The sequence below is a fragment of the Amblyraja radiata genome, chromosome 25 (genome assembly GCF_010909765.2).
Source record: "Amblyraja radiata isolate CabotCenter1 chromosome 25, sAmbRad1.1.pri, whole genome shotgun sequence".
Classification (NCBI taxonomy): Eukaryota; Metazoa; Chordata; class Chondrichthyes; order Rajiformes; family Rajidae; genus Amblyraja; species Amblyraja radiata.
In genome coordinates, this window is record NC_045980.1 from 27,078,931 (window position 1) to 27,104,982 (window position 26,052).

The 26,052-nt window shown below is 40.2% G+C and overlaps 2 protein-coding genes across 8 annotated transcripts in view; both read right to left on the reverse strand.

The window, feature by feature from the left end:
- Positions 1-293: 293 nt before the first annotated feature.
- rplp0 (ribosomal protein lateral stalk subunit P0) lies at positions 294-12,188 on the reverse strand. The gene is made up of 8 exons (XM_033043580.1): positions 12,144-12,188; positions 9,832-9,936; positions 7,321-7,496; positions 7,145-7,232; positions 6,371-6,517; positions 5,560-5,745; positions 4,695-4,835; positions 294-514 (listed from the first exon to the last, which is right to left on the reverse strand). The coding sequence occupies exons 2-8, from the start codon at positions 9,883-9,885 to the stop codon at positions 368-370; spliced, it is 939 nt and encodes a 312-aa protein (XP_032899471.1). The 5' UTR covers positions 9,886-9,936; positions 12,144-12,188; the 3' UTR covers positions 294-367.
- An 8,754-nt stretch (positions 12,189-20,942) lies between these two features.
- The window catches only part of pxn (paxillin), a 132,014-nt gene continuing 126,904 nt past the window's right edge, over positions 20,943-26,052 (reverse strand). For all 7 annotated transcript variants that reach the window (XM_033043581.1, XM_033043584.1, XM_033043585.1 and 4 more), the window contains one exon: positions 20,943-22,770. In XM_033043581.1, coding sequence (XP_032899472.1) covers positions 22,504-22,770 — 267 coding nt within the window. In that variant the 3' untranslated portion in view covers positions 20,943-22,503. The remainder of the gene's footprint in view (positions 22,771-26,052) is intronic.

The window sequence follows — 26,052 nt, forward strand, 5'->3', positions numbered from 1 at the left end:
TTAGGTGCAGGAGTAGGCCATTCGGCCCTTCGAGCTTGAAATGCAAACTGGTTATACATCCACATTACTGCTGGGGAAACTCCTGTTCTGAGCACTCAAGCTGAACAGCCTGAGTTTACTGTCAGCAGTGATCACCGCTGCCCGTCACTGATCGACATTTACACCATGTGACAGAAACTGTGATTAAGCAGCTACTTACTAACCAGCTCCCACAAAATAGACTCAAATTGCATAAAAGCCACAAGTTAAAAACAGACCTGAATAAACTAAAAAATGAACACACAAGCTACAGGTTTCCGTAAATAAAATGTTTTATTTTGGTTAGGCTGATCGATTAGCCGTGCTACAATGGGTAGCTGCTTTTTTTTCAGTCAAACAGACCAAAGCCCATGTCGTCATCAGATGCCTCAGACTCTTCCTTCACCGCCTCTTTCACTTCCTCCTTGACAGGAACTGGAGCAGCCTCAACAACAGGAGCAACAAAAGCTGATGGGTCAGCCAAGAAAGCTTTTACCTTAAGGACAAAAACAGATGTGTTACATCTTAAATTAAGTTTTGCCTTAATTGCAGAACAATTCCCGTTATTTCAATCTCAGAGTATTAGCTGCTGACTTGCATTTAGGAAACAGCTTATAATTAGATTACAGTTTGAAGAGAAAGCTTCCCAGGACCACACACGGGATAATGCTCAACACTGAACAAGATATTAATATGACAATTTAAGGTATAGACAAATAGAGGGGTGACATTAAACCGGGGGTGGGGTGAACATTTCCAGAGATTAGAATGTCAGCATTTGAAAGGAATCAGGAAAAGAAACTCAATAGCTACAGCAACAAATCACATCCATTCGAACATCAAACTGCAATCTGTTACGCATAATTTTTAAAAAGGACTCAAGTGTTTTTGCAAATTGCAGAAGTTGAAAATAATAAAAATGCCACCTTCATAAGATTCTACTTCATTACACAGGCTCAAATGAAAACACTGCCCATCATTCAGAACTTAAGAATGCTCTTACTGTTCTCACTTCTATCTGATTTTTAAAAAAATATGTAATTCACAGGCTATGATCACTGGCAGATCCAACTATTACTGAATTGAAGAGGCAATTGTCAAACACATTGGCAGGTCTGATGTCACACTCTAAAACAAGGTTGGCAGACAGTGGTGGCACTAGCTTTAAAATATTCCAGATACTTTTAATTATTTTAATTCATCGGCTACTAATATGGGATGTGAACTATGTCTCTGCACCAATTTTTCAGGGCATTACAAGATAGTCATTTAAGTCAGCTGCGCTAAAGAATTCATCGATTTTTTTTGTAAGACGGAACTGCAGATGCTGGTTTAGACCGAAGATAGACACAAAAAGCTGGAGTAACTCAGCAGGTCAGTCAGTATCGCTGGAGAAAATAAATAGGTGACGTTTCTGGTTGAGACCTTTCTTCAGACTGAGAGACAGAGGAGAGGGAACCGAGCGATATGACAAGGTACATTGGTGCAAAAAAACAGATCAAAGTCTGCAAAGACGATCCAGGAAAGGTGGAGCCCACAATGGTCCATTGTTGGACGTGGCAGGTGATAACGAGTAATGCAAACGGATTGCATAGATAGGCTAATATTTCAGTCATCATCTAGTTCAGGTGTCACCTCGCATAAAAATTCAACTCTCCTACCCCATCAATCTAGTCATGATGAACTATGGGCCATGGTTAAAGTGAAAACAAGATCAAGGAGTGTTATGTTCAGTGGTGAACATCTTCAAATAATGAAGCAGAATGGTGTCAAACAGTAGAGCTCATCTGACAAATGACAATCAGCCCTGTTCAAACATGCAGATAAATATCATGGGCTCAGGACACTAAAATGCAGGTGTCTAATCAACAATCTTACATTCAAAAGCGTTGCCATAACTAGATTCACCAACACCAAAACAGAGGTCATATAATTAATGAGAAACTTGGCAATACACAATTGAACCTGGTAACCTGAAGAGCAAGTAAAGGTCACATGCCAACTATAATGCAGTGAGCCTCTCCACCACTCTCCCCTCCCCCCGTGATGATACCAAAAATAAAGAACTATTTGACAAGTGCCCAGATTCATGTAGCTCAAACACTAAAGAAATATAGAGTGCAGGGCAAAGGACAAAGTAGCCGGTTGGATTAACATTACATTCATTCTCTGCAGCAGTAGCACACTGTAGCTGCAATTTGTATGATATACGAGAGCTGGAGGTTTAGAGATGGAGGAGTGACCCGATCGAAGTATCCAAAATCTTGAAAGCTAGAGATAAAACCAGGGTGCAAACGTCAAATACTAGAGGGCATAGGTTCAAGGTGAGCGAGGGGAAGTTTAAAATATGGGTGTGCCGCAACTTGAGTAAAACACAAAGAGCCAGAAGAACTCAGCAAGCTAGGCAGTATCTGTGGAGGAAATGTACAGGTGACGTTTAGGTTTGAGACTTGTGCTTTAAAATTAAAGAGTTGGTGGTGGCCTGGATCAAGGTGACGGAAGCAGGCAAATTTGTAATATTTAAGAAACATATAGACAGACATACAAACAGGCAGGGAACCACATGGACAGGCAGGCCACAAAGTGATGGATTTGTTTAGATTGGCATAGTGATGAGCAGATATGGTGACCGAAGGGCTTGTTTCCATGCTCTATTTGCCTAAAAAGTTCTGAAAGTACCTACCTAATCCACAAGTTCTACCCAGGGGCACTATAGTCAGAGGTACAAGAGGATAGCATTTGCAAGGTCCCCTTTGAGTCAGAGGGAAACATAAATGCTTTTCATGGTCACCAAGTCTAAATACTGGAATATGTCGGAGTGGCTACAACCGAGGGTCTATTACACCACGACTGCAGCAGCTCTTCATTTTCCACAGGCAATTAATTATAAGGCAAGAAATGTTGACTTCTGCAGCAACATCCACATAAAAGTTATATTCAGAATGGACTGAACAGAACTCCAATTACCACGGTGGTGGCATAAAGAAAAATAGTAACCAATTATGTGCAGCATGGGGGAAATTGCAGTATCACAGAACACAATACCTACAGTGGCTTGCAAAAGTATTCATACCCCTTGTACTTTTCCACATTTTGTCATGTTACAACCACAAACGTAAATGTATTTTATTGGGATTTTATGTGATAGACCAACACAAAGTGGTGCATAATTGTGAAGTGGAAGGAAAATGATACATGGTTTTCAAATTTTTTTACAAATAAAAAACTGAAAAGTGTGGCGTGCAAATGTATTCAGCCCCCCCTGAGTCAATACTTCGTAGAACCACCTTTCGCTGCAATTACAGCTGCAAGTCTTTTGGTGTATGTCTCTACCAGCTTTGCACATCTAGAGACTGAATTGGATTTAGGTCTGGACTTTGACTGGGCCATTCTAACACATGAATATGCTTTGATCTAAACCATTCCACTGTAGCTCTGGCTGTATGTTTAGGGCCGTTGTCCTGCTGGAAGGTGAACCTCCGCCCCAGTCTCAAGTCTTTTGCAGACTCTAACAGGTTTTCTTCCAAGATTGCCCTGTATTTGGCTCCATCCATCTTCCCATCAACTCTGACCAGCTTCCCTGTCCCTGCTGAAGAAAAGCATCCCCACAGCATGATGCTGCCACCACCATGTTTCACAGTGGGGATGGTGTGTTCAGGGTGATGTGCAGTTAGTTTTCCACCACACATAGCGTTTTGCATTTAGGCCAAAAACTTCAATTTTGGTCTCATCTGACCAGAGCACCTTCCTCCACATGTTTGCTGTGTCCCCCACATGGCTTGTGGCAAACAGACTTCTTATAGCTTTTTTTCAACAATGGCTTTCTTCTTGCCACTCTTCCATAAAGGCCCGATTTGTGGAGTGCACGACTAATAGTTGTCCTATGGACAGATTCTCCCACCTGAGCTGTGGATCTCTGCAGCTCCTCCAGAGTTACCATGGGCTTCTTGGCTGCTTCTCTGATCAATGCTCTCCTTGCCCGACCTGTCAGTTTAGGTGGACGGCCATGTCTTGGTAGGTTTGCAGTTGTGCCATACTCTTTCCATTTTCGGATGATGGATTGAACAGTGCTCCGTGAGATGTTCAAAGCTTGGGATATTTTTTTATAACCTAACCCTGCTTTAAACTTCTCCACAACTTTATCCCTGACCTGTCTGGTGTGTTCCTTGGGCTTCATGATGCTGTTTGGTCACTAATGTTCTCTAACAAACCTCTGAGGCCTTCACAGAACAGCTGTATTTATACTGAGATTAGATTACACACAAGTGGACTCTATTTACTAATTAGGTGACTTCTGAAGGCAATTGGTTGCACTGGATTTTATTTAGGGGTATCAGAGTAAAGGGGGCTGAATACTTTTGCACGCCACACTTTTCAGTTTTTTATTTGTAAAAAAATTTGAAAACCATGTATAATTTTCCTTCCACTTCACAATTATGCGCCACTTTGTGTTGGTCTATCACATAAAATCCCAATAAAATACGTTTGTGGTTGTAACGTGACAAAATGTGGAAAAGTTCAAGGGTTTTGAATACTTTTGCAAGCCACTGTATATTGGGTTGAATGAGCTTACTCATCCATAATAATCCATAATCAAGAATCAGCAACATCCAAATCAATTCATCTCTTTACATTTGAACAGCTGGAATTCAACACAAAGACTTGTCCACCATTACCTTATCAGCTAATGGGAAGGAGTAGTCTGTCTCCACAGCGATGGCCAGCACCCTCTTGTAACCATTAATGATAGAATGTGGTATCGAGGCTATGGTTGGATAACCAATTTGCAGACACACACTGGCCACATTGCGGACTCCCTGTGAAAACATTTGAGGTCAAGAATGTTTAATTGCCATAGGCACTGTCAACAGAACAATTACATTCTTACTTGCGACAACATAACATGCCTGTGACACAATACACAAATATCTAATGCACAACATTCAGTAAACTAACAACCCAAATACTAGTGTGTAAAAGAAAAATCCCAAGTACTTAGTGCAAGCAAAGATAGTCCATTGATTAGTGTTGTGCAGTGTTCAAGAGCTGGATTGTTGTTGGGGAGAAGCTATTCATGAACCTTGTGGTCATGGCTTTCAGACTCCTATACCTTTTTCCAATGGTAGAAGTGAGAGAGCACGGCCTGGGTTTTTGATGATACTAGTACCCTTTTTGGCAACAATTACTTTGATGTTAACCAAAAGACTGTATTTATCAACAAGTATAATCACAGTAAGCATGAGGAAACCAAGCTTCAACCTTCTGAAAGAGTACAAAATAAAGCTCCAGTGCAAAATTCCAGGCAGTCCATTTCCTGCTTGTTCAAGGTCCTACATTGCCATTTGAACATTTAAAAAAAAAGTCCATGACAAATTCAAACAATGTTATAGCATTTAACAGTACAATAGGAACCAGCATTTTGCAATGTCAGCTCACAAGACCCTAAATTTGTTTATAAAACAGCCAAATCCTTTAAGGCTGAGACCGTCATAACGTTACAAAATCTCTAGCAAGAAGCCCGAGCAATGTAATTTGGCATACCTCCAGGAAACATTTCTGCAGAGTTTCTTCTGTGATGTCCAGGACCTCAGGCTCATATACACTGCCATTGTCATAAACCTGCCTGATCACCAAGCCGTAGGAGAAGGGAGAGATATTCAACATGTTCAGCAGAGTGGCTTCACTGGCTCCCACCTTGTCACCAATCTTGATGAGATATACATCGTTCTAAGGGAAGATAATTAGTTGTCAGGGAAGAACAGCAACTTTACACCATACTAAGGTTATAACAAGTGAGGACAATTATTTCAAGGATAATTACACAGTGACAATTTTATAAGCACCATTTAGAAAGCGTCAAAATATCACCATAAAATGAATCCCAGCCTGCAGTTAAGGTCACAGAACTTTAATTTTTCGTGTAAAACAATGTAATAATTCAGTGAGAGCAATTACAAAACTGCACAAGGCTTCAGAAAAATCATACGATTAATCCTACTAATTTAAGGGAAGTTGAATTTAAGTGGAGTCACTGCCTCTGTGACAGAGATCCAGGTTTAATCTTGAGCTCAGTTGCTTCCTGTGTAAACTTTGCATATTCTGACAATGTATGGATTTCCTCCAGTCGGCTCGGTTTCCTCCCATGTCCCAAAGACGTGCCAAATGTTTGGTTAATCAGCTACTGTACATTGCCCCTAATAAGCAAATGGTAAAATGGGGTGCTGAGGAGAATGTGCAGAGAATAATAAAAATGGGATTAATGTAGGATTAGCATAAATGGAAGGGCCTGTTTCTGTGCAACATCTCAATGACACCTTAAATAAAGCAGGGCAGCTCTTATGTGCATACTTACTAGAATTTCAATGGTACCTCTGGAGATCTTGGTGGTGATTCCCAAAGCTTGGAAGAAAGATGTCTTCTCAGGTCCCAAACCAGTGTTTTGACCGAACACAGTGACCTCACATGGAGCAATAGCACCAGCACGAGCAGCAGCTGGGACCTGTGGAGATAATTAAAGTAATTCAGCACCGGTGGAACAAAGACAGGCGAGCAGAGCAACATGAGTTGACACTAAACAACAGAAAGCACTCTTAATTAATACAAATACATATCAACCTGAATGCATCTTAACATAAAGACCAGTCAGACTGAGCCAACATTAAAGATGTGCCAATTATTCTCCTCTCATCACCAGCAGTGCAGAGATACTTCATTAAACTAAAGATGTCATATCATAATTGGCAATGAAGATCCCATGCTAAAGTTAATAATCGACTCAAACTTAAACAAACACGAATGGCAATTAATGTCATTGTAGATCAGTGGTTCCCAACCTTTTTTTGGCCATGCCCCACCTAATCACCTCTAAAATCCTGATGCCCCCCCCCCCCCCCCCCCCCATGTGGTGATATATAATTCTTATCATTTAAAAAGTGAACTCCGTTTCAGCTGAAGAAGCTTAAAACGCCAATACCTTGGTTTAAACAAGCTCCAAAAAAATAAAAATCAAAAATTTGGACCCAGACCTCCTCAGTCGCGCTCAATTGCCCCCCTTAAAAATCGTACGTCCCACGTTGGGAACCACTGTTGTAGATGGACATTAGAGTTGGAGATCAAAGCCTTTTACCTTGTTGGACAGCAGCATGTCACGAACTTCACATAAATCCTCCTTGGTGAACACAAAGCCAACGTTGCCACGAATATGTGGTAAGAGCCTGAAGAGAAACAGTAGAAGTAAATAAGTGCATCAATTACATACCGTGATAAACACTTGTAGCTGTACTGCTTTATCATCTCACTCACTTTTCCAAAGCAGGGTTGTTTTCCAGATGACCACGGATAGCCTTGCGCATCATGGTATTCTTGCCCATCAACACGACAGCCTTGCCACGCAGCGATATACGGATCTGCTGCATTTGCTTTGATCCAACATTGTCTGCTCCAACGATGAAGCATTTTGGATAGTCATCCAAAAGTTGCTAAAGAAATTACAGGAATACTTTATGTACAAGAGGACCCAGTTTCATATCTGAAACTAAAACAAACTTATCAAATGTGCACCTGTTGAATCCAGTCTTACACTTAAACATCTTGCAGAACAATCTTTCCACTTTTGAAGCCATGTACATTTTTGTAACACCAGTGCTACTCAGGTCCTAATACAGTTTGGAAGAAATGAACTGAAATGTTGAAGCTGCTTCTCTTCCCATAGATGCAGCCTAATCTGCTGAGTATTTCCAGCATTTGTAGTTGTTTTACTTTCCCTAAGATTTTGTGCCTCACCCCACTTGCTGAGTCTAGTTAAAGGCTTAGTTCAAGGCAAATTACATTCTAACCAACTTTGAACCTTTTGATGAAGTAAGAGAGTAGTCACATGTTATATATGATCTTCCATAAGGTTTGGGATAAAGTGCCACAGAGTACTTTTTTTTCAAATGGGCCTCAATTTTAATAAGAGGTTGAAAACATGGACAGCAAATTTACAAACAGTAACAAAGGTCAATTTTCCAGAACATTAGGGGGACAATGGAGTTTTGCAGGGCTTGATTCTTTACAAGGGCATGATTCCCAAATCAGCATTTGAACACAGTTTGGAGGCATAGTGAACCTACAGGTGGATCGTAAGTGAGCCAGTACCTTCAGCAGTCATGCCCAGGCCATAACACCCCCACCACTGTGTTTCACAGATGAGGTGGTATGTTTTAGACCTTCTCTCCTGCATACTTTGCTCTTGCCATCACTCTGATATAAGTTAATCTTCATCTCATCTGTCCACAAGACCTTTTTCCAGAACTGTGGCTGCTCTTTTAAGTACTTCTTGGCAAACTGTAACCGGGCCATCTTATTTTTGCAGCTAACCAGTGGTATGCATCTTGCAGTGTAGCCTCTGTTTTTCTGATCATGAAGTCTTCTGCAGACAGTGGTCATTGACAAATCCACACCTGACTCCTGAATGTTTCTGTGTTCAAAAGGGAACTGCAGATGCTGGAATATCGAAGGTACACAAAATTGCTGGGGAAACTCAGCGGAATGATAACCTACCTGACCTCCCGGTGGCTCAGCACTTCAACTCCCCCTCCCATTCCCAATCCGACCTCTCTGTCCTGGGTCTCCTCCATTGCCAGAGTGAGCAACAGCGGAAATTGGAGGAACAGCACCTCGTATTCCGTCTGGGGTCCTTGCGTCCTTATGGCATCAACATTGAATTCCCCCAATTTGGCTAGCCCGTGCTGTCTCCTCCCCTTCCTTCACCCTCTAGCTGTCTCCTCCCACCCTCCCATCCGCCCGCCCTCGGGCTCCTCCTCCTCCTCCCTTTTTCCTTCTTTCTTTCCCCACCCCCATCAGTCTGAAGAAGGGTTTCGGCCCGAAACGTCGCCTATTTCCTTCGCTCCATAGATGCTGCTGCACCCGCTGAGTTTCCCCAGCAATTTTGTGTACCTCCTGAATGTTTCTGATCTGTCGGACAGGTGTTTGGGGATTTTTCTTTATTATAGAGAAATCTTCTGTCATCAGCTGTGGAAGTCTTCCTTGGCCTGCCAGTCCCTTTGCGATTAATAAGCTCACCAGTGCTCTCTTTCTTCTTAATGATGTTCCAAACAGTTCATTTTGGTAAGCCTAAGGTTTGGCTGATGTCTCTAACAGTGTTATTCTTGTTTCGCAGTCTCAAAATGGCTTATTTGACTTTCATTGGCACAACTTTGGTCCTTTGATAAACACCAATTACAGTTTCTAAAGGTGATGGAAAGACTGGAGGAAAGACTAGATGCTGAGAGCTCTCTTATACCCCACTTGCTGGGGGGGGGGGGACTATCTATAAACACAGCTGTAAATTCTACATGGTTAAACCAAAATGTATAAAATCTGACAATGTGCACTTTATCCACAGGTGATTTTTTTCTATTACAAATCTTAAATTGTGTGGTACAAAGGCAAATAAATCAATTATGGGTCTTTGTCCCAAACATTAAGGAGAGCACTGTATGCCTTTCCTCCCAAACACCAAACACTGTAATTTAAATGTTAGGTTTATTGCAATTAATGGTTCACATTAGTCCATTATTCAGTCCCAATTGTATCAGGCCGAGACCCATCATGTTAAAAGTCATTCTTTAGTGTGATTAATTATCAGAACCCTTGAGCCGGAAATGATCTAAAAATGACATATTTCCAACATTTTCTTTCTTTTCAACATATTTTGACGTAAACTTGGTTATCTTAAATCGTCTTTCAAATACTTGGGGCAAATCTTAAAGTATTAAAAGTGTGCAGATCCTGACAGCCTGGACTACCAAGAGTGAAGAAGGTCATACTCACGATAATTTTAATAAAATAATTGGACTTCCACGCTGCTCTGTCTTCCCTGGGCATCTTTATGTGCTTCCAAGGATTGCCACAAACTGGTTTAAAGACACGATTTTGCTGCAAGGCAATGAGAAAAAGTGAAATGAGGCTTCCACAATTAAACTAGGAATAGATGTTTCATATAAACAAAAGCACAATTGATAAATACTATCCACCCACTTTTAAAATAATCCCTCTTTCACACAAGTATTTCCTACCTTAAATGCCCAAGGTTACATTTGGTACTCCAGGTGAGGCCTCATCAAAACCATTTCCCATATTTGCATTCAATTCCTCTTGCGATAAAGTCTAACAACCTATTTGCCTTCATAATGACTTGCTACTTCATAAATATTCCCAGATTCTTCAATACAGGATGCTGATCCTCTAGTTTTGTCCATTTAAACCATATTTTATCTTTTATTCTTCCCAGAGTAAGCAAATCCATATCTTAAAATTAAACTAACTTTATTTTACCCACTCTAACTCTTTACTGACCCTGTAATTTCATCTTACTTTACTGATCCATTTTGTACAGCAAATGCGGTTATTGTGGATCAGGAGTTTCCAGATGTCACATTTCCATACCGTCAATTGAGAACTTATATACTTAAAAATCGAAGACAAAGTGTATCTTTCAGCCCAACATGCTAGAGGTTGATGATTTGACTGATAATCTCAGAGACAAGATATTTTAAACTCACTCGTTATTATGGCTTTAGCATGGTTGCACAAAAATAGTGCATGTCTTGGACCATGTAACTGATCTAAAAACTAAAACGAAATAGGGAGCTGCTTTCAACAAGAGGGAAGGTAATAAACATTGAAATGATATTGGCAAAGATACAGGCAAAACAATAATCTCAAAATTAATCCGTATTTGGGCAATGCCATTTGAACATTAGGCATCATCAAATAGGAAATTCAATTAGGTCACAGCAAATCAGTTTAATTTGATCCGTACAATGAAAATTTTGTTGCAGGTTGACAGTATAACGAAAAAGGCTTTTTGCATGCTAGACTTCAGTCACGGAAGTATGTATAGAAGTCGAGACGTTATGTTATAGTTGTACAAGACAATAGTTAGGAATTTTCTTGGTCACCCATTTTGGGGAAAGAAGCCATGGGTGCAGAGAAGTTTGATGAGGATGCTGATAGGAGGGCCTGAGTTATAGGGCAAGATTGTGCAGGCTCAGACTTTATTCTTTGGAACACAGGAGGCTGAGAGGTGATCTTAGAGAAACGAGAAAGGATGCTGGAATTTCAGGTAAAACACCAAGTGCTCAAGCAACACAAAGGGTAGGTAGCATCTGGAGAAACATAGAAATTAGGTGTGGGAGTAGGCCATTCGGCCCTTCAAGCCAGCATCGCCATTCTATATGATCATCCAAAATCAGTATCCCGTTCCTGATTTCTCCCCATATCCCTTGATTCTGTTAGCCCTAAGAGCTAAATCTAACTCTCTCTTGAATACATCCAGTGAATTAGCCTCCAGTGCCTTTGTGGCAGAGAATTCCCCAGATTTACAACTCTCTGGCTGAAAAAGTGTTTCCTCATCAGTCCTAAAAGGCCTACCCATTTAGGATAATGGACTAACAGCATTTCAGTTTGGGACCATTTTTCAGACGAATCTTAGAGGTTTATAAACTCATAATGGGAATAGTTAGGAAATTACACCTTTCCCCCCCCAAAGTTAGAGGAATCACGAACCCGGGGGCATCGGTTTAAGGTGAATGGGGAAAGATTTAATAAGAACCCGAGGGACAACCTTTTCAGAGGGTGGTGGGTATGTGGAACAAGTTGCGAGGTGGCAAGTTAGAAAGTAATAAGAAGGAACTGCAGATGTCGGTTTATATCAAAGATGCTGGAGTAACTCAGCGGGTCAGGCAGCATCTTCAAAGCCAAACCGATAATTCACCTATCCATTTCCTTCAGAGATGCTGCCTGACCAGCTGAGTTACTCCAGGATTTTGTGTGTCCTTCATTGGGCAAGTTAGAAATCCGTGCTGGACTTCAGGCGTGGCACACCATGACAGTCAGATGGGGTGGGGACCAGCAAGGAGCGGGACACGTGTATGAGGCCTGAGGCGGGCACCGCGATCTGAGGCGCCCAGCGGTGCTGAGTCCCAACCACTTGCCGCAGACCGACTCCCACTAAAGTCTGGGTCGCGTGGTGACCTGGCCGCTCGGTTTAATGCCGGGCCCCACATTGGGAGAGCAGCCGCCCGGCCCACACCGCCGCCACAACAACAACAAGCAGCTGCACGGTCCGTCCACTCGCTCACCTCAGAGCCACGGCAAGAAAGAGAGAGAGCGGAAGCTGCGTCTAACCCATAACGCACCGCGCCGCCGGCGAGCCACCAATCACCGGGCTCATTAACATTGTCCAATCAGCTCACACACCCACGGAAATCTGACCAATCCAAACTAAAGCTGTGTCGCAGCCAATCAGAAGGAGGGTTACATAATACATCACTGTGGGCCAATCTTATTGTGGGAAAGGGAATGCAACGTCCCAATGAACGAATCGCTAGGCTAACGTCCAATCACAGCAATGAAGCATAGGTCCACCACCAGTGTTTGGCCAGTGGTTGGTGGCGTATGTAACCAAAGATCCTATAGCGAGCAAGATCAAAGAGATCTTTGAGCAAGATAGTCCACTCCTGCTTAATGCAATTCTGTTCATTCATAATTCTGTTAAATGTTCTTAAAGATTAATATGTTAACAAATTATGATTCTGTTAATTGTATTTTTTAAGGTTTTTTTGAAAAAAAAATCTTTTGAAATGGCTCATGTGCTGTGTTTGAGTTGATTTTTAAAATTACACTTGCACTCTGTAATTCATCTAATCACACTGTTCACAACTGCGGTATTTGGAAAAATAACAGCAATATGAAGATACACAAAAATGCTGGAGAAACTCAGCGGGTGCAGCAGCATCTATGGAGCGAAGGAAATAGGTAACGGTTCGGGCCGAAACCTTTTCTTGAACACTTGAACAATATGAAGATTCCGGTTGCTCTACTCTTGGAATGCTCCTTAATGTTTTTTTGTGTCTATGGAATTGTTTTTCAACAATAAAATGGGTCTGGTGTTCCCAATAGCCAGAGAGTGGAATGAGATCTGTCTGTTATGGTGGGGTCATCTAAATGAAGTATTTAACAAAATAAAAATTGTTTTGAACGAGATTAAAAAACGATGTATAGGGTGGTTGCACGAAAGGTCACTGGGTCATAGGGCTCGACGCACGGAGCCGCTAAATCCAACTGGAAGACATCCGTCCCTTCCGGTATATATTATTAATGCTAGAAACGCGTACTTTCCTACCTGTTAAAAACCGCCAAAATGTTGAAATTTTGCGCTGAAAATTTTTGTGGGAGTCGGGGTAAGTGTGAGAGACATGTACCCAACTTCAGAATTCCAAACGTGAAGCGAAATGAAGATATAGAGAAGCGAGAACTCAAGGGACTACAGCAGCTAAAGTGCTTGGTAAACATTGAAAATATTGGGAATTATCGCGTTTGCTCACTGCATTTCATCAAGTAAGGCATTATTTGTGTTTTTTCTTGATTCCTTTGGCATCTAAAAATTCTCAGAAGTGATAAATCTGGCTGTAAATTTTTCTTCAGATGCGTTTTCATTTTGTATGTAAAAACCCACGAGAACCATGGGCGATTAAAAAAAATTACAGCCAGATTTATCACTTCTGAAACTTTTTAGATGCCAAAGGAATCAAGAAAAAACACAAATAATGCCTTACTGTTGATGAAATGCAGTGAGCAAACGGCCAAAGTTCGCCAAGCACTCTGTCTGTTGTTGTCCCTTCAGCTCTCGCTTCTATCTCCCGTCATTTCTCCTCACTTTTGGAATTCTGAAGTATGCTAAATGTCTCACACGCTTATCCCGATTTCCATAATTATTTACAGCGCAAAAATTGACAATCTCAGCGGGTTTTAACGGGCCTGCTACGCTGGAAACAATGGTAAGTGCCTACCTGCAGTTCATCGCGTGTAATCCATTTGGAGTAGCGTAGCAACGGTACGGGTCATGGGTCGTGACCCGACTGCCGTGAAACCTCCCTATACAAAAATGCTGGAGAAACTCAGCGGGTGAGGCAGCATCTGCGGAGAGAAGGAAGAGGCGACTATTCCTTCTCTCCAATAGATGCTGCCTCACCCGCTTAGATACACACTTGGGTACATTTCACCTGCTTAGCAAAATAAAGCAACTGGAAAGACACCAACTAAGCTACTAGAGGATCTTTGGACACCAACAAAGATACAAAGATACATTTCATTGCTTGTATCTTTGTTGGTGTCCAAAGATCCTCTAGTAGCGCAATCCTCTAGATACAAGCAATGAAAGATACATTTCATTGCTTGTATCTTTGTTGGTGTCCAAAGATCCTCTAGTAGCTTAGTTGGTGTCTTTCCAGTTGCTTTATTTTGCTAAGCAGGTGAAATGTACCCAAGTATGTATCTAAGCGGGTGAGGCAGCATCTATTGGAGAGAAGGAATAGTCGCCTCTTCCTTCTCTCCGCAGATGCTGCCTCACCCGCTGAGTTTCTCCAGCATTTTTGTCTACCTTCGATTTTTCCAGCATCTGCAGTTCTTTCTTAAACGAGGATGTATCTTGTGACTTGTAGAACACCTCTCAATCTACAGACCATCTCAATTTACAAACCATCTCAATTAATCCTTTCTCAAGTAGATTTCAAGGCCACAGTTGAGAGAAATATTAATTCTTGATTAGTAAGGCTGTCAACGGTTACGGGACAAATGCAGGAGAATGGGGTTGAGAACCATGAATGAATGGTGGAGTAGAATTAATGGGACAAATGTCCTAATTCTGATCGTATAATTTATGAATTTAATGACCAGAGGATAGAGATTAGAAAAGGTGAAACAATAAGGCTATTAAAACACACAGATGTGAGTTTATGCGTAGAAGGATCAAATTCTCGTAAAAGAGCATGAGGACATGATGGTATTGGTTTATTATTATCATGAGTTCCGAAATGTTGTGCCAAATTTTGTTTTGCTTGCTATACAAACAGATCAAACAATGCATGAGCGCAATCACCTATTGTTTCTGATGCTGCATTGTTCAAGTTGATAAAACATCTTGGGCAAAAGAAACCACCCGAATAACACGAACTTCACTACAACATCACAACAAAAATAGGAAGGATTATGACGGGCATGCTAGGAAATAACAGCTGCTGTATGTGCTAGACGTGTAACTCCACAATCCGGATGGAAAAAAATCAGCCATATCTAATGCTGGAACAAATCTCTTACTCTACAGCTCCATGGGTTTAACCTTTTTTGACAGTTCTACAGGATCCACACAGATTATGGACTGTGCAGTCCCATTCTAGGACACATCACATACACCTCCCCCTTATAATATGTTGTAAGATATCCTCTAATCGCCCCATTACAGGAAAGATGTGAAGCCTTTGGCGAGGGTACAGTAGAGGTTTACCAGAATGCTGCAAGGATTAGTGTGTATTAGCAAAAAGTGGTTGGACAAACTTGGATAGTTTTCTCTGAAGCGTTGGAGGCTGATGGGAGACCTGATGGAAGAAAATTATGATGAATAGACAGGGTAGATAGTCAGAACCTTCTCCCATGGTGATAAAAGTAAAAGACGAGAAGGCATTAAGATGAGAGGGGTAAAGTTTAAAAGGAAATGACGGGGGAAGGGTTTTTTTTACACAGTGGCTCTCGGCTGCCTGTAATGCTTGCCAGGGTGGTGGTGGAAGCAGATATGATAATGGCAATTAAGAGGCTTTTAGATTGGCATATAGATATGCAGGGAAGGGAGAGGTGGATAAATATGGATCACATGCAGGCAGAGGAGATTAGTTTATCTTGGCATCATGTTCGGCATGGATATTGTGGGGCAAAGGTCCTGCTCCTATGCTGTACAGTTCTATGTTCTACGAATCCTTAAAAGTGTGACATAATTAAAGCATCTTTTATGGTAAATATTACATAATAACGTTATAGTGAAGGGGAAACTGCAGACTGTTTCAGTCCTCATGACAAAGAAATATTGCTATCATTTCATGGTCATCCATATTCCTCATTATATTTTGCTATCCAGGGAACCTTTGAAGTTTGTTTCTCAATGTCAACTCCAGAAAATGCCTTTAATATGTTGCTCACTTCAAAATCCTTCAGTGTTTCAAAACATAATTTATAATATAGAATGATATAGGACTAGAACTGGCCCAATGGCTATAGTGTCTGTGTCGAACATGATATCAAGATAACCTTATCTCATTTGGCTGTACACAATCCAAATCCCTCCATATCCATGTGCTTATCTGGAAATCTCTTAAATGTTCTTCTTGTATTTGTCTTCACCACAACCCCTGGTAGCACATTCCAGGCACCCACCAACTTCTGTGCAAAAACGTTGCCCCGCACATCTCCTTGCCCATCTCACCTTAAAGCTATGCCCTCTAGTCCTTTCCATCCTGGGAACAACATTCTGACAGTTTACTCTATCCTTGCCTCTTATAAAATTACACACTTCTATCAGGTCTCCCCTCAACCTCCAGTGTTCCACAGAAAACATTACAATTTTGTACTGCTCCTTGTAGCTGTAACCCACCAATCCAGGTAACATTATGGTTAACCTCTTTTGCACCCTCTCTAAAGCCTCCACACCCTTCCTGTAACAGGGCGACCTGAACTGCACACGATACTCCAAATACTGCATCATGACTTCCTGACAATGTTCAAAACGGCAACCAATGAAGGCAAGCATACCATATTCATTTACCACTTTCTACTTGTGTTGCCACTTTCAATAAGCTACTGGCCCTGTCCCCAAGATCTCTCTGCACATCAGTGCTGTTAGGTGTTTTGCCATCAACCAGTTTCCCTTTATATCCGATTTCCGAAGGGATACTTTGTCGCACTAGCTCAGATTAAGCTTCATTAACTATTCTGTAGTTGATCTACTGCACATGCCACTGTATACTTCCACAGCCGTATTCACTCTCCGTGATGCCAGCAATCTTGATGTGGCCTGCAAACTTACCAGCCCATCCACATTTATCTCTAAGTCATTTATATCCGTCACCAACAACGGAGGTTTGCAAAAAATGTATTTGTCCTGCCTACAATTGTCATAAAATAATCTGAAATGCATTTGCCTGCTCAATATACATACCTTCCTTGTCCAAAAAATCAATTGTTCTTTAAAACACGCACCTGAGATTGCCATTTGGAAATCATTTGAGCAAGTAATACAAGATTGTTATTAAAATGTTATAATTACAAAGAGTATTACATTTCTATAAAAAATTCCATAAATATCAAATTCATATCAGCTTTCCAAAAAGCATATGAGGTCAATCACAAATATTGGATCCGATTTGCCATGGTGTTGCTGTTATTCATGTGTTACCTTTTTGTATATTCAAATTGATTTTCAAATATTGGAGAAACATTTTATTGCAAATTGCTTAAAATATTATGTATCTTTACATTTCCAACCATTCTGATGCAGAGTATCACGATACCAGGATATGAGCATATGTTTGAAATTATTTATACAACAAGAGACTGTCAAAACAAACTATCTAATCTCCTCATTATCCTCAGATTTGTTCACAGCACTGGCAAACATCACTAATTGCAAAGCATTGTGAGCACTATGGGTAGAAAAATTATGGTGCTCTCCTGATTTTCTGTTATATCTTTCTTCGGCACTAAAATAAAAAAATCTGTAGAAATTCCTGGTGCACTTAGTCTAGAAATGTCTCGTCATTTTGTAGATGGTGGTAAAATAATCAGTTACTCAAGAACTATAAAAGCAGGTAAGATACATTTCAATACCATTAAGTGCAGCGTGGTACAAATTGGAAAATACTCATTTAATAATTGGGAGGTGCCAAACTAGGGATTGGTAACATACACAGCAATTCCGAAAGGCAAATGCCTTTACCCAACCCTTCATTAATCTCCAGATTAATGGCTTGCTCTATCATAATTCAACCCCATCAATACTTTGTTGATGATTTGGCTGATGTCCATTGACTTAATTCAAATTCTGTATCATCCAATGAATGAATCACGATTTCTTGATTTTCATTCCTTTTGATGGGATGCCAGAAATTTTGGTTTTCTTTATTGAAAGCTTCCACAATTAAAACCAACAGTGAAAAATTATAGTGCCCTCCTGATTTTCTGTTATAGTCTTCTTTGGCACTAAAATGTTCAAAAAAATCTGTAGACGTTTCTGGTGCAGTTAGTCTAGAAATGTCTTGTCACTTCGTTGGTAGTGGTAAAATAATCAGCCACTCAAGAACTGCAAAAGCAGGCAAGATACATTTCAATGCCATTAAGTGCAGGGTGCTACAAATTGGAAAATACTCATTTTTAATCATTGGGAATGCTGTAATTAATAAGTGATAATTTCTTACCTTTGATATGGAATTCTGTCAGTTACAGCACAGGAAACTACCATTTATCCTATTGAGTCCATACTATTTATACTTTTAGGTTCCTACCGCTACTCTGCCTTGATGCAAACCCAGTAGCCTGCATCTTGTTAAGTGCTCATCCTGGTACTTTGTAAATCTGTTGAGGATTTCTGCCTCTGCTAAATGTTCGAGGAATTAATTCAAAGGCACCCACCATTCGCTGAATACTATTTTCCCCCCCTCAACTCCCCTCTAATCCTTCTACCAATTCAACTTCTGCTTCTATAGTTAGTGACTTCTTCACCACGTGAAATAGATTCTTCGTTTACCCCATCTGGGTCACAAAACAGTACAGTACAAGAACAGGCATTTCAGCCCACAATATCCATACCAAACATAATACCAAGACCAACACCTATCTGTCTTCACTTAATCCCTCCAAATCCATATACCTATTAAAAATTCTCTTATATGCCACTATCGTTTCAGACTCAACCACCATCCCTGGCAGTGCATTCCAGGCACTCACCATTGTCTGTGTAAAAACCTCCCCGCACATCTCCCTTAAACTTTGTCCCTCTCACTTTAAAGCTACGACATCTAGTATTTGATTTTTTCCATCCTGGGAAAAAGGTTCTGTCTACTCTTACATAATTTTTATACACTTCTATCAGGTTTGCCCGCAACCTCTAGTGTACCAGAAGCCAATTCAAGTCTCCAACCTTTCCCTGTAGCTATTCCAGGCATCATTCTGGCAAACCTCCTCTATACCCTTTCCAAAGACTCCACAGGAGTCCAAAGGAGGATGAGGAGTGATTCTTAGAGAGGTGTATAAAATCATGAGAGGAATAGATCGGGTAGATGCACAGAATCTTTTGCCCAGAATAGGGGAATCATGGACCAGAGGACATAAGTTCAAGGTGAAGGGGAAAAGATTTAATAGGAATCTGAGGGGTAACTTTTTCACACAAAGGGTGGTGGGCGTATGGAACAAGCTACCAGAGGAGGTAGTTGAGGTGGGGACTATCCCAACGTTTAAGAAACAGTGTGACAGGTTCATGGATAGGACAGGCTAGGAGGGATATGGACCAAGTGCAGGCAGGTGGGACTAGTGTAACTGGGACATGTTGGATGGTGTGGGCCAAAGGTCCTGTTTCCACGCTGTATCAATCTATGCACTGGTTCTTTCACTATGTTCCAATACTCTGCAATTCTTCTTTTCATAATTCATCTTTTTTTAGGCATTGCTGGCAACACCAGCATTTATTGCCCAATTACAATTACTCAGGAACTATTGCAGTTCTTCTGGTGAAAGTGATCCCACTGCACTCTTTGGAAAGAAGTACCAGGATCTCATTGTCTCTGTCCAGTCACTTTAGTTTCTATTTTGCAAACTTTTTTTGACAACCATGAATATAACCTTCTCACACTTATTCATTTTCTAACTTGATTCCATTCCCAGGTGTAAAATGTTTTGAGACACTTCACTTACAGCAATGGGCATTCCACAGATGTCTTCGAATAGCTTGGTCCACTTTTTAATGGCAAACATTCCTTTCGTCTCGACATACCTCAGCATTCTAGTATTTCCAAGTGAGTAACAGATCACTGCTCTTCGCTGCGGGGCTGTCTTGCACCGATTTGCATTCATGGGCGAAGATATGAGAAAATGCAAGTGGATTGATTGTTGACCTATATCCCCCTTCCATCCTTCCCTACTCTTTATTACAATTGATTCCAAATTATGCTGCGGTTGATGAACAGTTGATCCTCAGTTATTCTTTTAAGGGCCGTAATACGAAATTAAATGTACTCTTTATATTCTGTATAACATTGATGGCTACATGAACTGCCTCTCATATGATTTCATCAAATCCGATTTGCATAGTGTTTCAATCATTTAGCTCCTTTCTCCCTCATGTACCTACCTACATTATTTTAAATGATCTATGATAAAATATGTATATTCCATTTAGTAGCATGTTCTAAAGCCATCTTTTAGATTAAAATAGTTATTTCTGGATTTGAAATGTCTTTGTTGATAACGGGCTTCATTGCATAGTCTCCCATTGATGTACATTATTAATTATTTTACTTTGCCAAGTTTTTTCTTTTTCAAGCTTGGCCTCGAGATTTACCTCATATTTTCACTGACTTCAAATTTAGTTTAGTTTAGTTTAATTCAGAGATACAGCATGGAAGCAGGCTCTTCGGCTCACCGAATCTGCGCTGACCAGTGCTCCTCGCACATTAACATTAATCCCCACAAACTAGGGACAATTTACAATTATACCACACCCATTAACCTACAAACCTGTATGTCTTTGGAGTGTGGGAAGAAACCGGAGATCCAGGAGAAAACCCACACAGGTCACGGGGAGAACTTACAAACTCCATACCCGTACTCAGGATCTAACCCGGGTCTTTGGCGCAGTAAGGCAGCCACTCTACCGCTGCGCTACCGCGCCGCCCATAATTTGGTAATATCTTACATTACAACCAAATCTTCTTCATCTGGTTCACTCAGTTAAAAAAAGAAAATAATCCATTAGCACCCAGCTGGAGAATTTTAAAATAACATTTGGAAAAACATGGCTAATTTAGATCTTTCAAAAGAAAAAGTCAACCGAAGTCTTAAAATAAAATGAAAAGCACTTTTATTGGCAAAAACCCATGAGATTATATATGAGATTGTATAAGCCATGATTAAAAGATGTACAAAGATGTAGTCAAACACAAGTGATTATTATTGATCAGAGGAAAGAATCAGGACTATTTCCTTAAAACAATTTATCTCATTCTTGAGGAATTCCCTTTGGTTTAATGGCTGACTGGATTCAATGCATTGTAAACACTAGTGAGGCTTCAATTTATCAGAATGTGACCAGTTAAAATGGCACTAAAAAGCTTCTGACCTCAGCTGTTACCACTGTTTTTTCTAAAAACTGAATTACTCTTAGGATGACAGACAAAATATGGCAACACATTATGTGGGAAGACCCAAAAGCTCAACAGCAGGAATTAAGACATATCATATAAAGATAAATTATTGGCAAATTAGGCAAGAGAGTTGATAAAAATACAGCAGGCTCACAATTAAAAATGTTCTGTTCACAGACATTAGGTTAGGACGTGCTCCAAAGATTAAAACCGTTCTTGTGCTATAAAAGTGAACAGGCAGTGTCCCATCTAACAGTCCTTTAAATTTCCATGTAAGAATTAGTCATTAATTTTGTAAGAAAGCACAAAAATTACTTGCATCACCTACATGTGATGTGTGGCTTACAAAAAGTGGTTGTCATGATTTTAAAATCACATAATTCTGACATGAAAGCTCAGAATTATGAACTCTTCAGGTAACTGAAAGTAGAGGATAAAAAGGTTACAGATATGTAAAAGTTCTATCAAATCTACCAAAGGAAACTTCCCTGTGTACCAAACAGGAAGTGCGATTGTGACCATTGCTAAGAAATATTATTGCTTCAGTTAGTCAAAGGCTTTACTAACATCAAGGAGACACTGGTGTGCAACAGAGACATTTCTCATAAAAAATACTTTTGCTTTCCAGCAACATCATCTATGTTTCATATAGTTCTCTGTAGATTTATTGTCAGTTCGACTGTGTTCCTTTAGAGGATTGTTCTGTTGTAGTTTTACCAAGTTAGTTTTACCAAGCCATTCAGGGAATTGTTTAACTGCAATTATATATTCATTGTTTTGTTTACCTCTTCGACAAGGAAAAAGCCTCAATATATATGTACTCTTGGGGTTGGTGTCTGTGAGGTTGCAATATTAAAATGGTCTTTGCAGTTTAAAAAAATATATAATGAAACAAGAACTGAGCTGGATAGAAACCACTGGTAATTTTTCACTGCTGATTTGGGTTCAAGTCATTGAATCTGACAGCTCCTCAACCAGCCTGCCACAGATGGCTATTAGCATGAAGTTAATCACCTGGAGGTTGTGGGGTTGGGATTGAGGAAAATATGGCACTTTCAACACCTCATCTAGAGGAATTTCTCTTTTCGCAGTGACTGTAAGTAAGAGGAGATACACAAATAAATTGTTTGTTATTTAAGTCCAAGATCTGTATTACCCCTAAAAACTGGATAATTTCTGTTCCATTGGGATCATGTGCCTGAATGTGAATTTGTGGAAGTAGAGGAATGATTGAACTGGAGGGGTGGCTGGTGGGATGAATCTAACAGAAGAGCTTGATAAAGCAGTTGTGACAATAGGGCTTGTCATTCTGCTCTTTGAAGGTGCCCTTGTTGAGCTGTTTCAAGCAGAAGGCACAGACAAAATGCTCTGGGTGGAACTTCTTTCCCATAGCAGTGATACAGCGGCCTGTGATAGGCTTCTGACATCCAGAGCACAGTGAGTTGCGACGCTCATGATAATGCATCTCGCAATACGGCTGACCCTCATGTTCAAAAAAGCTGCCATTTATGAATGGGGTGAAACATTCCTGTAAATGAAACAGAAAAAGTAGACTTTACCAAGAAGGATTTATAAATAAATTTCAGATATGCATATCCTCAGTTCATCAGCAATGTCATGTACAAAGTAAGTATACACATGGCAATATTGAGGGTTAGGATATGATTATGTATGAACTGGTCTGAAACTGTCTAACAATTGATCTCCTGGTGTTAGGTGGAGGGAAATCTCACAAATCTTAAAATCTTGTCTCGAGGAGTTTCACTTTTTTCAGTCAGTGTCAGAAATAAACGCTGCAAATGTTTTTATTTCAGTTCAACATCTGTGTCATTTCAAAATGCTTAGAATATAAATTGACATCACAATTCCATGAACAGATTAATACTGCTATGGATGTCTCTTCTCAAAATATTTCTACAAGATATTATGCAACTTGAACATCAGACGTCCACAATATTTATTTAAGTTAAGTTGTCAGAAATCACAACCCAAGTTATTTTTTCCCCCTCCCATTTAGTTTACCCGTAAAAATCAAAGGTTATGTAGATATCAGAGGTTGGATAAAAAAAAAAATGACGAGAATCACTGGTGTTAAATATTGCTCATATTAATACATAAGGAAAACAATATTTTGCATGTACACAAAATGTGATGAAAACCCATCGCGCAGAATAAAATCACAATTAAAACAGCTCACGACTTAGTCACATTGCACAAAAAATTTGAAAATTGGGTAGTCAGCTTGGGAACAACATTCTATAAAATACTTTTCTAAAAGGACCGGACTATTTATGAGCTGCAGTCTCCTTTTGTTGAACTCTTTTGTTGTACTGTATTGTGACAAACTGTGTCTGTTTCTGATTACAAGTACTAATTCTAGTTCTATTTCTAGTAGTAAGGGCATAATATCAGTTCTGGTTTTGTGACTGTTATGTTGGGGAAGATCAGAAATAAAACAAAGTTGAAGCTGCGGAGAGTTTTCAAAGCTTAGGACCAAGACAGGTGGGCATAAGCAATAATGATAGAGCAATGAAATAGATAAAACTTGAGGTATAGAGATTCGCAGGTGGAGGTGTAGCCAAAGGATTTGAAAAACAGACATTAAAATGAATTGTAACCAATTCAGTAATAACATAGGTCATCAACATGTGGGTGGGTAAGTGAAATGAGGTGCAAATTATTATGGGTATAGCGAGGTTAAGTATGCAAAGGTATAAGGCAGGCTTATCAACAGTCCCATAATCAAAAGAAAATTGCCTGCTCAGTATGATTTTCATGTAGATGACAATTTTCCTGGTGAGCCAATAAAGAGGTTAGGGGACAAGGCTGAGCATTTCCAGGCTAGTCCCAACATGCACAAAATAAATATCTAATGGCATAAACAGTTAATTTATGGCAGAGCCAGAAGTGGTGACCAGGACAGCGTGTGGAATGAAGCTGTGACAACATAGTGGAGGTGGAACAAAACAGATTTTGTTATTATTCCTGCCCTATCAGCTGAGGGGATTGTCACATTAGCTCAGATCCTGCTACATCGTAGATGGTACAGGCTTATTTGTCCAAAGTGAGACACCAGGGATAAGTAATCTTTAGCCAGGGCAGGGAAAAATTAACAGATGTGAGGGTATCTTATATACCGGTTCTGTTTTGCAGGAGTCAGATGAGAACAATAATAGGTTAGCCTGCAGATTAAGGCTGATGAATATGCACGTGCATATTCTGGGGGAAAGACCTAACCTGTTTGAACACCCGCCCAAGATATCTAGGAGCATGTGATCTTGAGCTTTTGATGTTAAATATTCTATAACTACAAAATGAATTTCCAACCATGCTCACTGCTTTTTGCAAGATCTGGAGCCTGTTCTTTCCAGCATGCAAGTGGTGATCCGTTCCATGCCAATGCTCACACAATTAATGACGCAGCACCCAGCAGCAGAGATTGTACCCTCCGTTGCAATACAGGCTCAAGCCACCCAATATATGCACAGCAGTGGAAGCTCTAAACTCTGCCACAACAGTTAAGTCAACAATCATTACAGCTCTGGTGTAATGGTGAAAGATGCTTTGAGTTTTCACAGCCTAGCTGATGCTCCATCTCATGAGAATAGGAGTTGCTCGCAAGAGCTAGAACTGTCTCTCTTCTCTCAGAAGAGTTCTGCATTCCTACAATTTTACAGAGTAATATTGTTATTTATAATAACTCATCTCCCTGCTACCTTCAGGTAGAAGGTACAGGAGCCTGAAGACTGCAACAACCAGGTTCAGGAATATCTACTTCCCCACAGCCATCAGGCTATTAAACCTAGCTCGGACAAAACTTTGATTATTAATAACCAATTATCTGTTATTTGCACTTTATCATTTTATTTATTCATGTGTGTATATATTTATATTATAGTATATGGACACATTGATCTGTTTTGTAGCAAATGCCTACTATGTTCTGTGTGCTGAAGCAAAGCAAAAAATTCATTGTCCTATCAGGGACAAATGACAATAAACTCACTTGAACTTGAACTAAGGAGATGACATTTGGTTCTGCAATTTATTTAAATTTTCCCATAGAGAATACCAGTGTTTTTATTTGGCAAGTCTCATGGAACAAGAATATTCATGTAACAGGTAGCTTCCATTTCCCATCGATACTGGATGACTAAGAGTACATTGTAATCTATCTTTGCTCTTGATTGATCATACACATATTTATCATGTTGATTTGTTTGGTTCCAGCTGTTAAGATATGTACAAATGTGGGCACATAGGTCATCAGTAGTCAAGGCATAGTAACAAAGCAGTTTTGGCATCATTGTAATCCAGGTTCCCCTTTACTTGCCCCTTGAGATTAGCAAGCTTTGTTGGCAGACCATAGTAACAAAGAACTGCAGATGCTGGTTTAAACCAATGATGGACACAAAGTGCCTGAGCAACTCAGTGGGTCAGGCAGCATTTCTGAAGGAAAAGGATAGGTGACGTTTCGGGTCCCCTGCTTTCAGTCTTAAGAAAGGCACAACCCAAAATGTCACCTATCCTTTTCCTCCAGAGATGCTGCTTGTCCCGTTGAGTTACTCCAGCACTTTGTATCTATCTCTGGTTGGCAGATCAATGTTTGCGAATTCAATCGTGCAACAATTGGTGGGACTGAGGAGTCACCTTTCTGACCTGCTGTAATGTTTTCCCGAGATAATTCCAAAGATTGTGCTGGCACACACGAGAAAGTGATGAATTTAATATTCCATGTCTAGCTATGGAGCTTTAGAATTCACCTGATGATGAGTTTTTGTTGCTACCCAAATTTGTACCAGCTTTGATG

Excerpts from the sequence above, each read along its gene's own strand:
- rplp0 (XM_033043580.1), bottom strand. The coding sequence starts at position 9,885 with ATGCCCAGGGAAGACAGAGCAGCGTGGAAGTCCAATTATTTTATTAAA. Across the intron at positions 7,497-9,831 it reads ATTATTTTATTAAAATTATC|CAACTTTTGGATGACTATCC; the intron begins GTGAGTATGACC and ends TAATTTCTTTAG. Across the intron at positions 515-4,694 it reads CCTTCCCATTAGCTGATAAG|GTAAAAGCTTTCTTGGCTGA; the intron begins GTAATGGTGGAC and ends TTTGTCCTTAAG.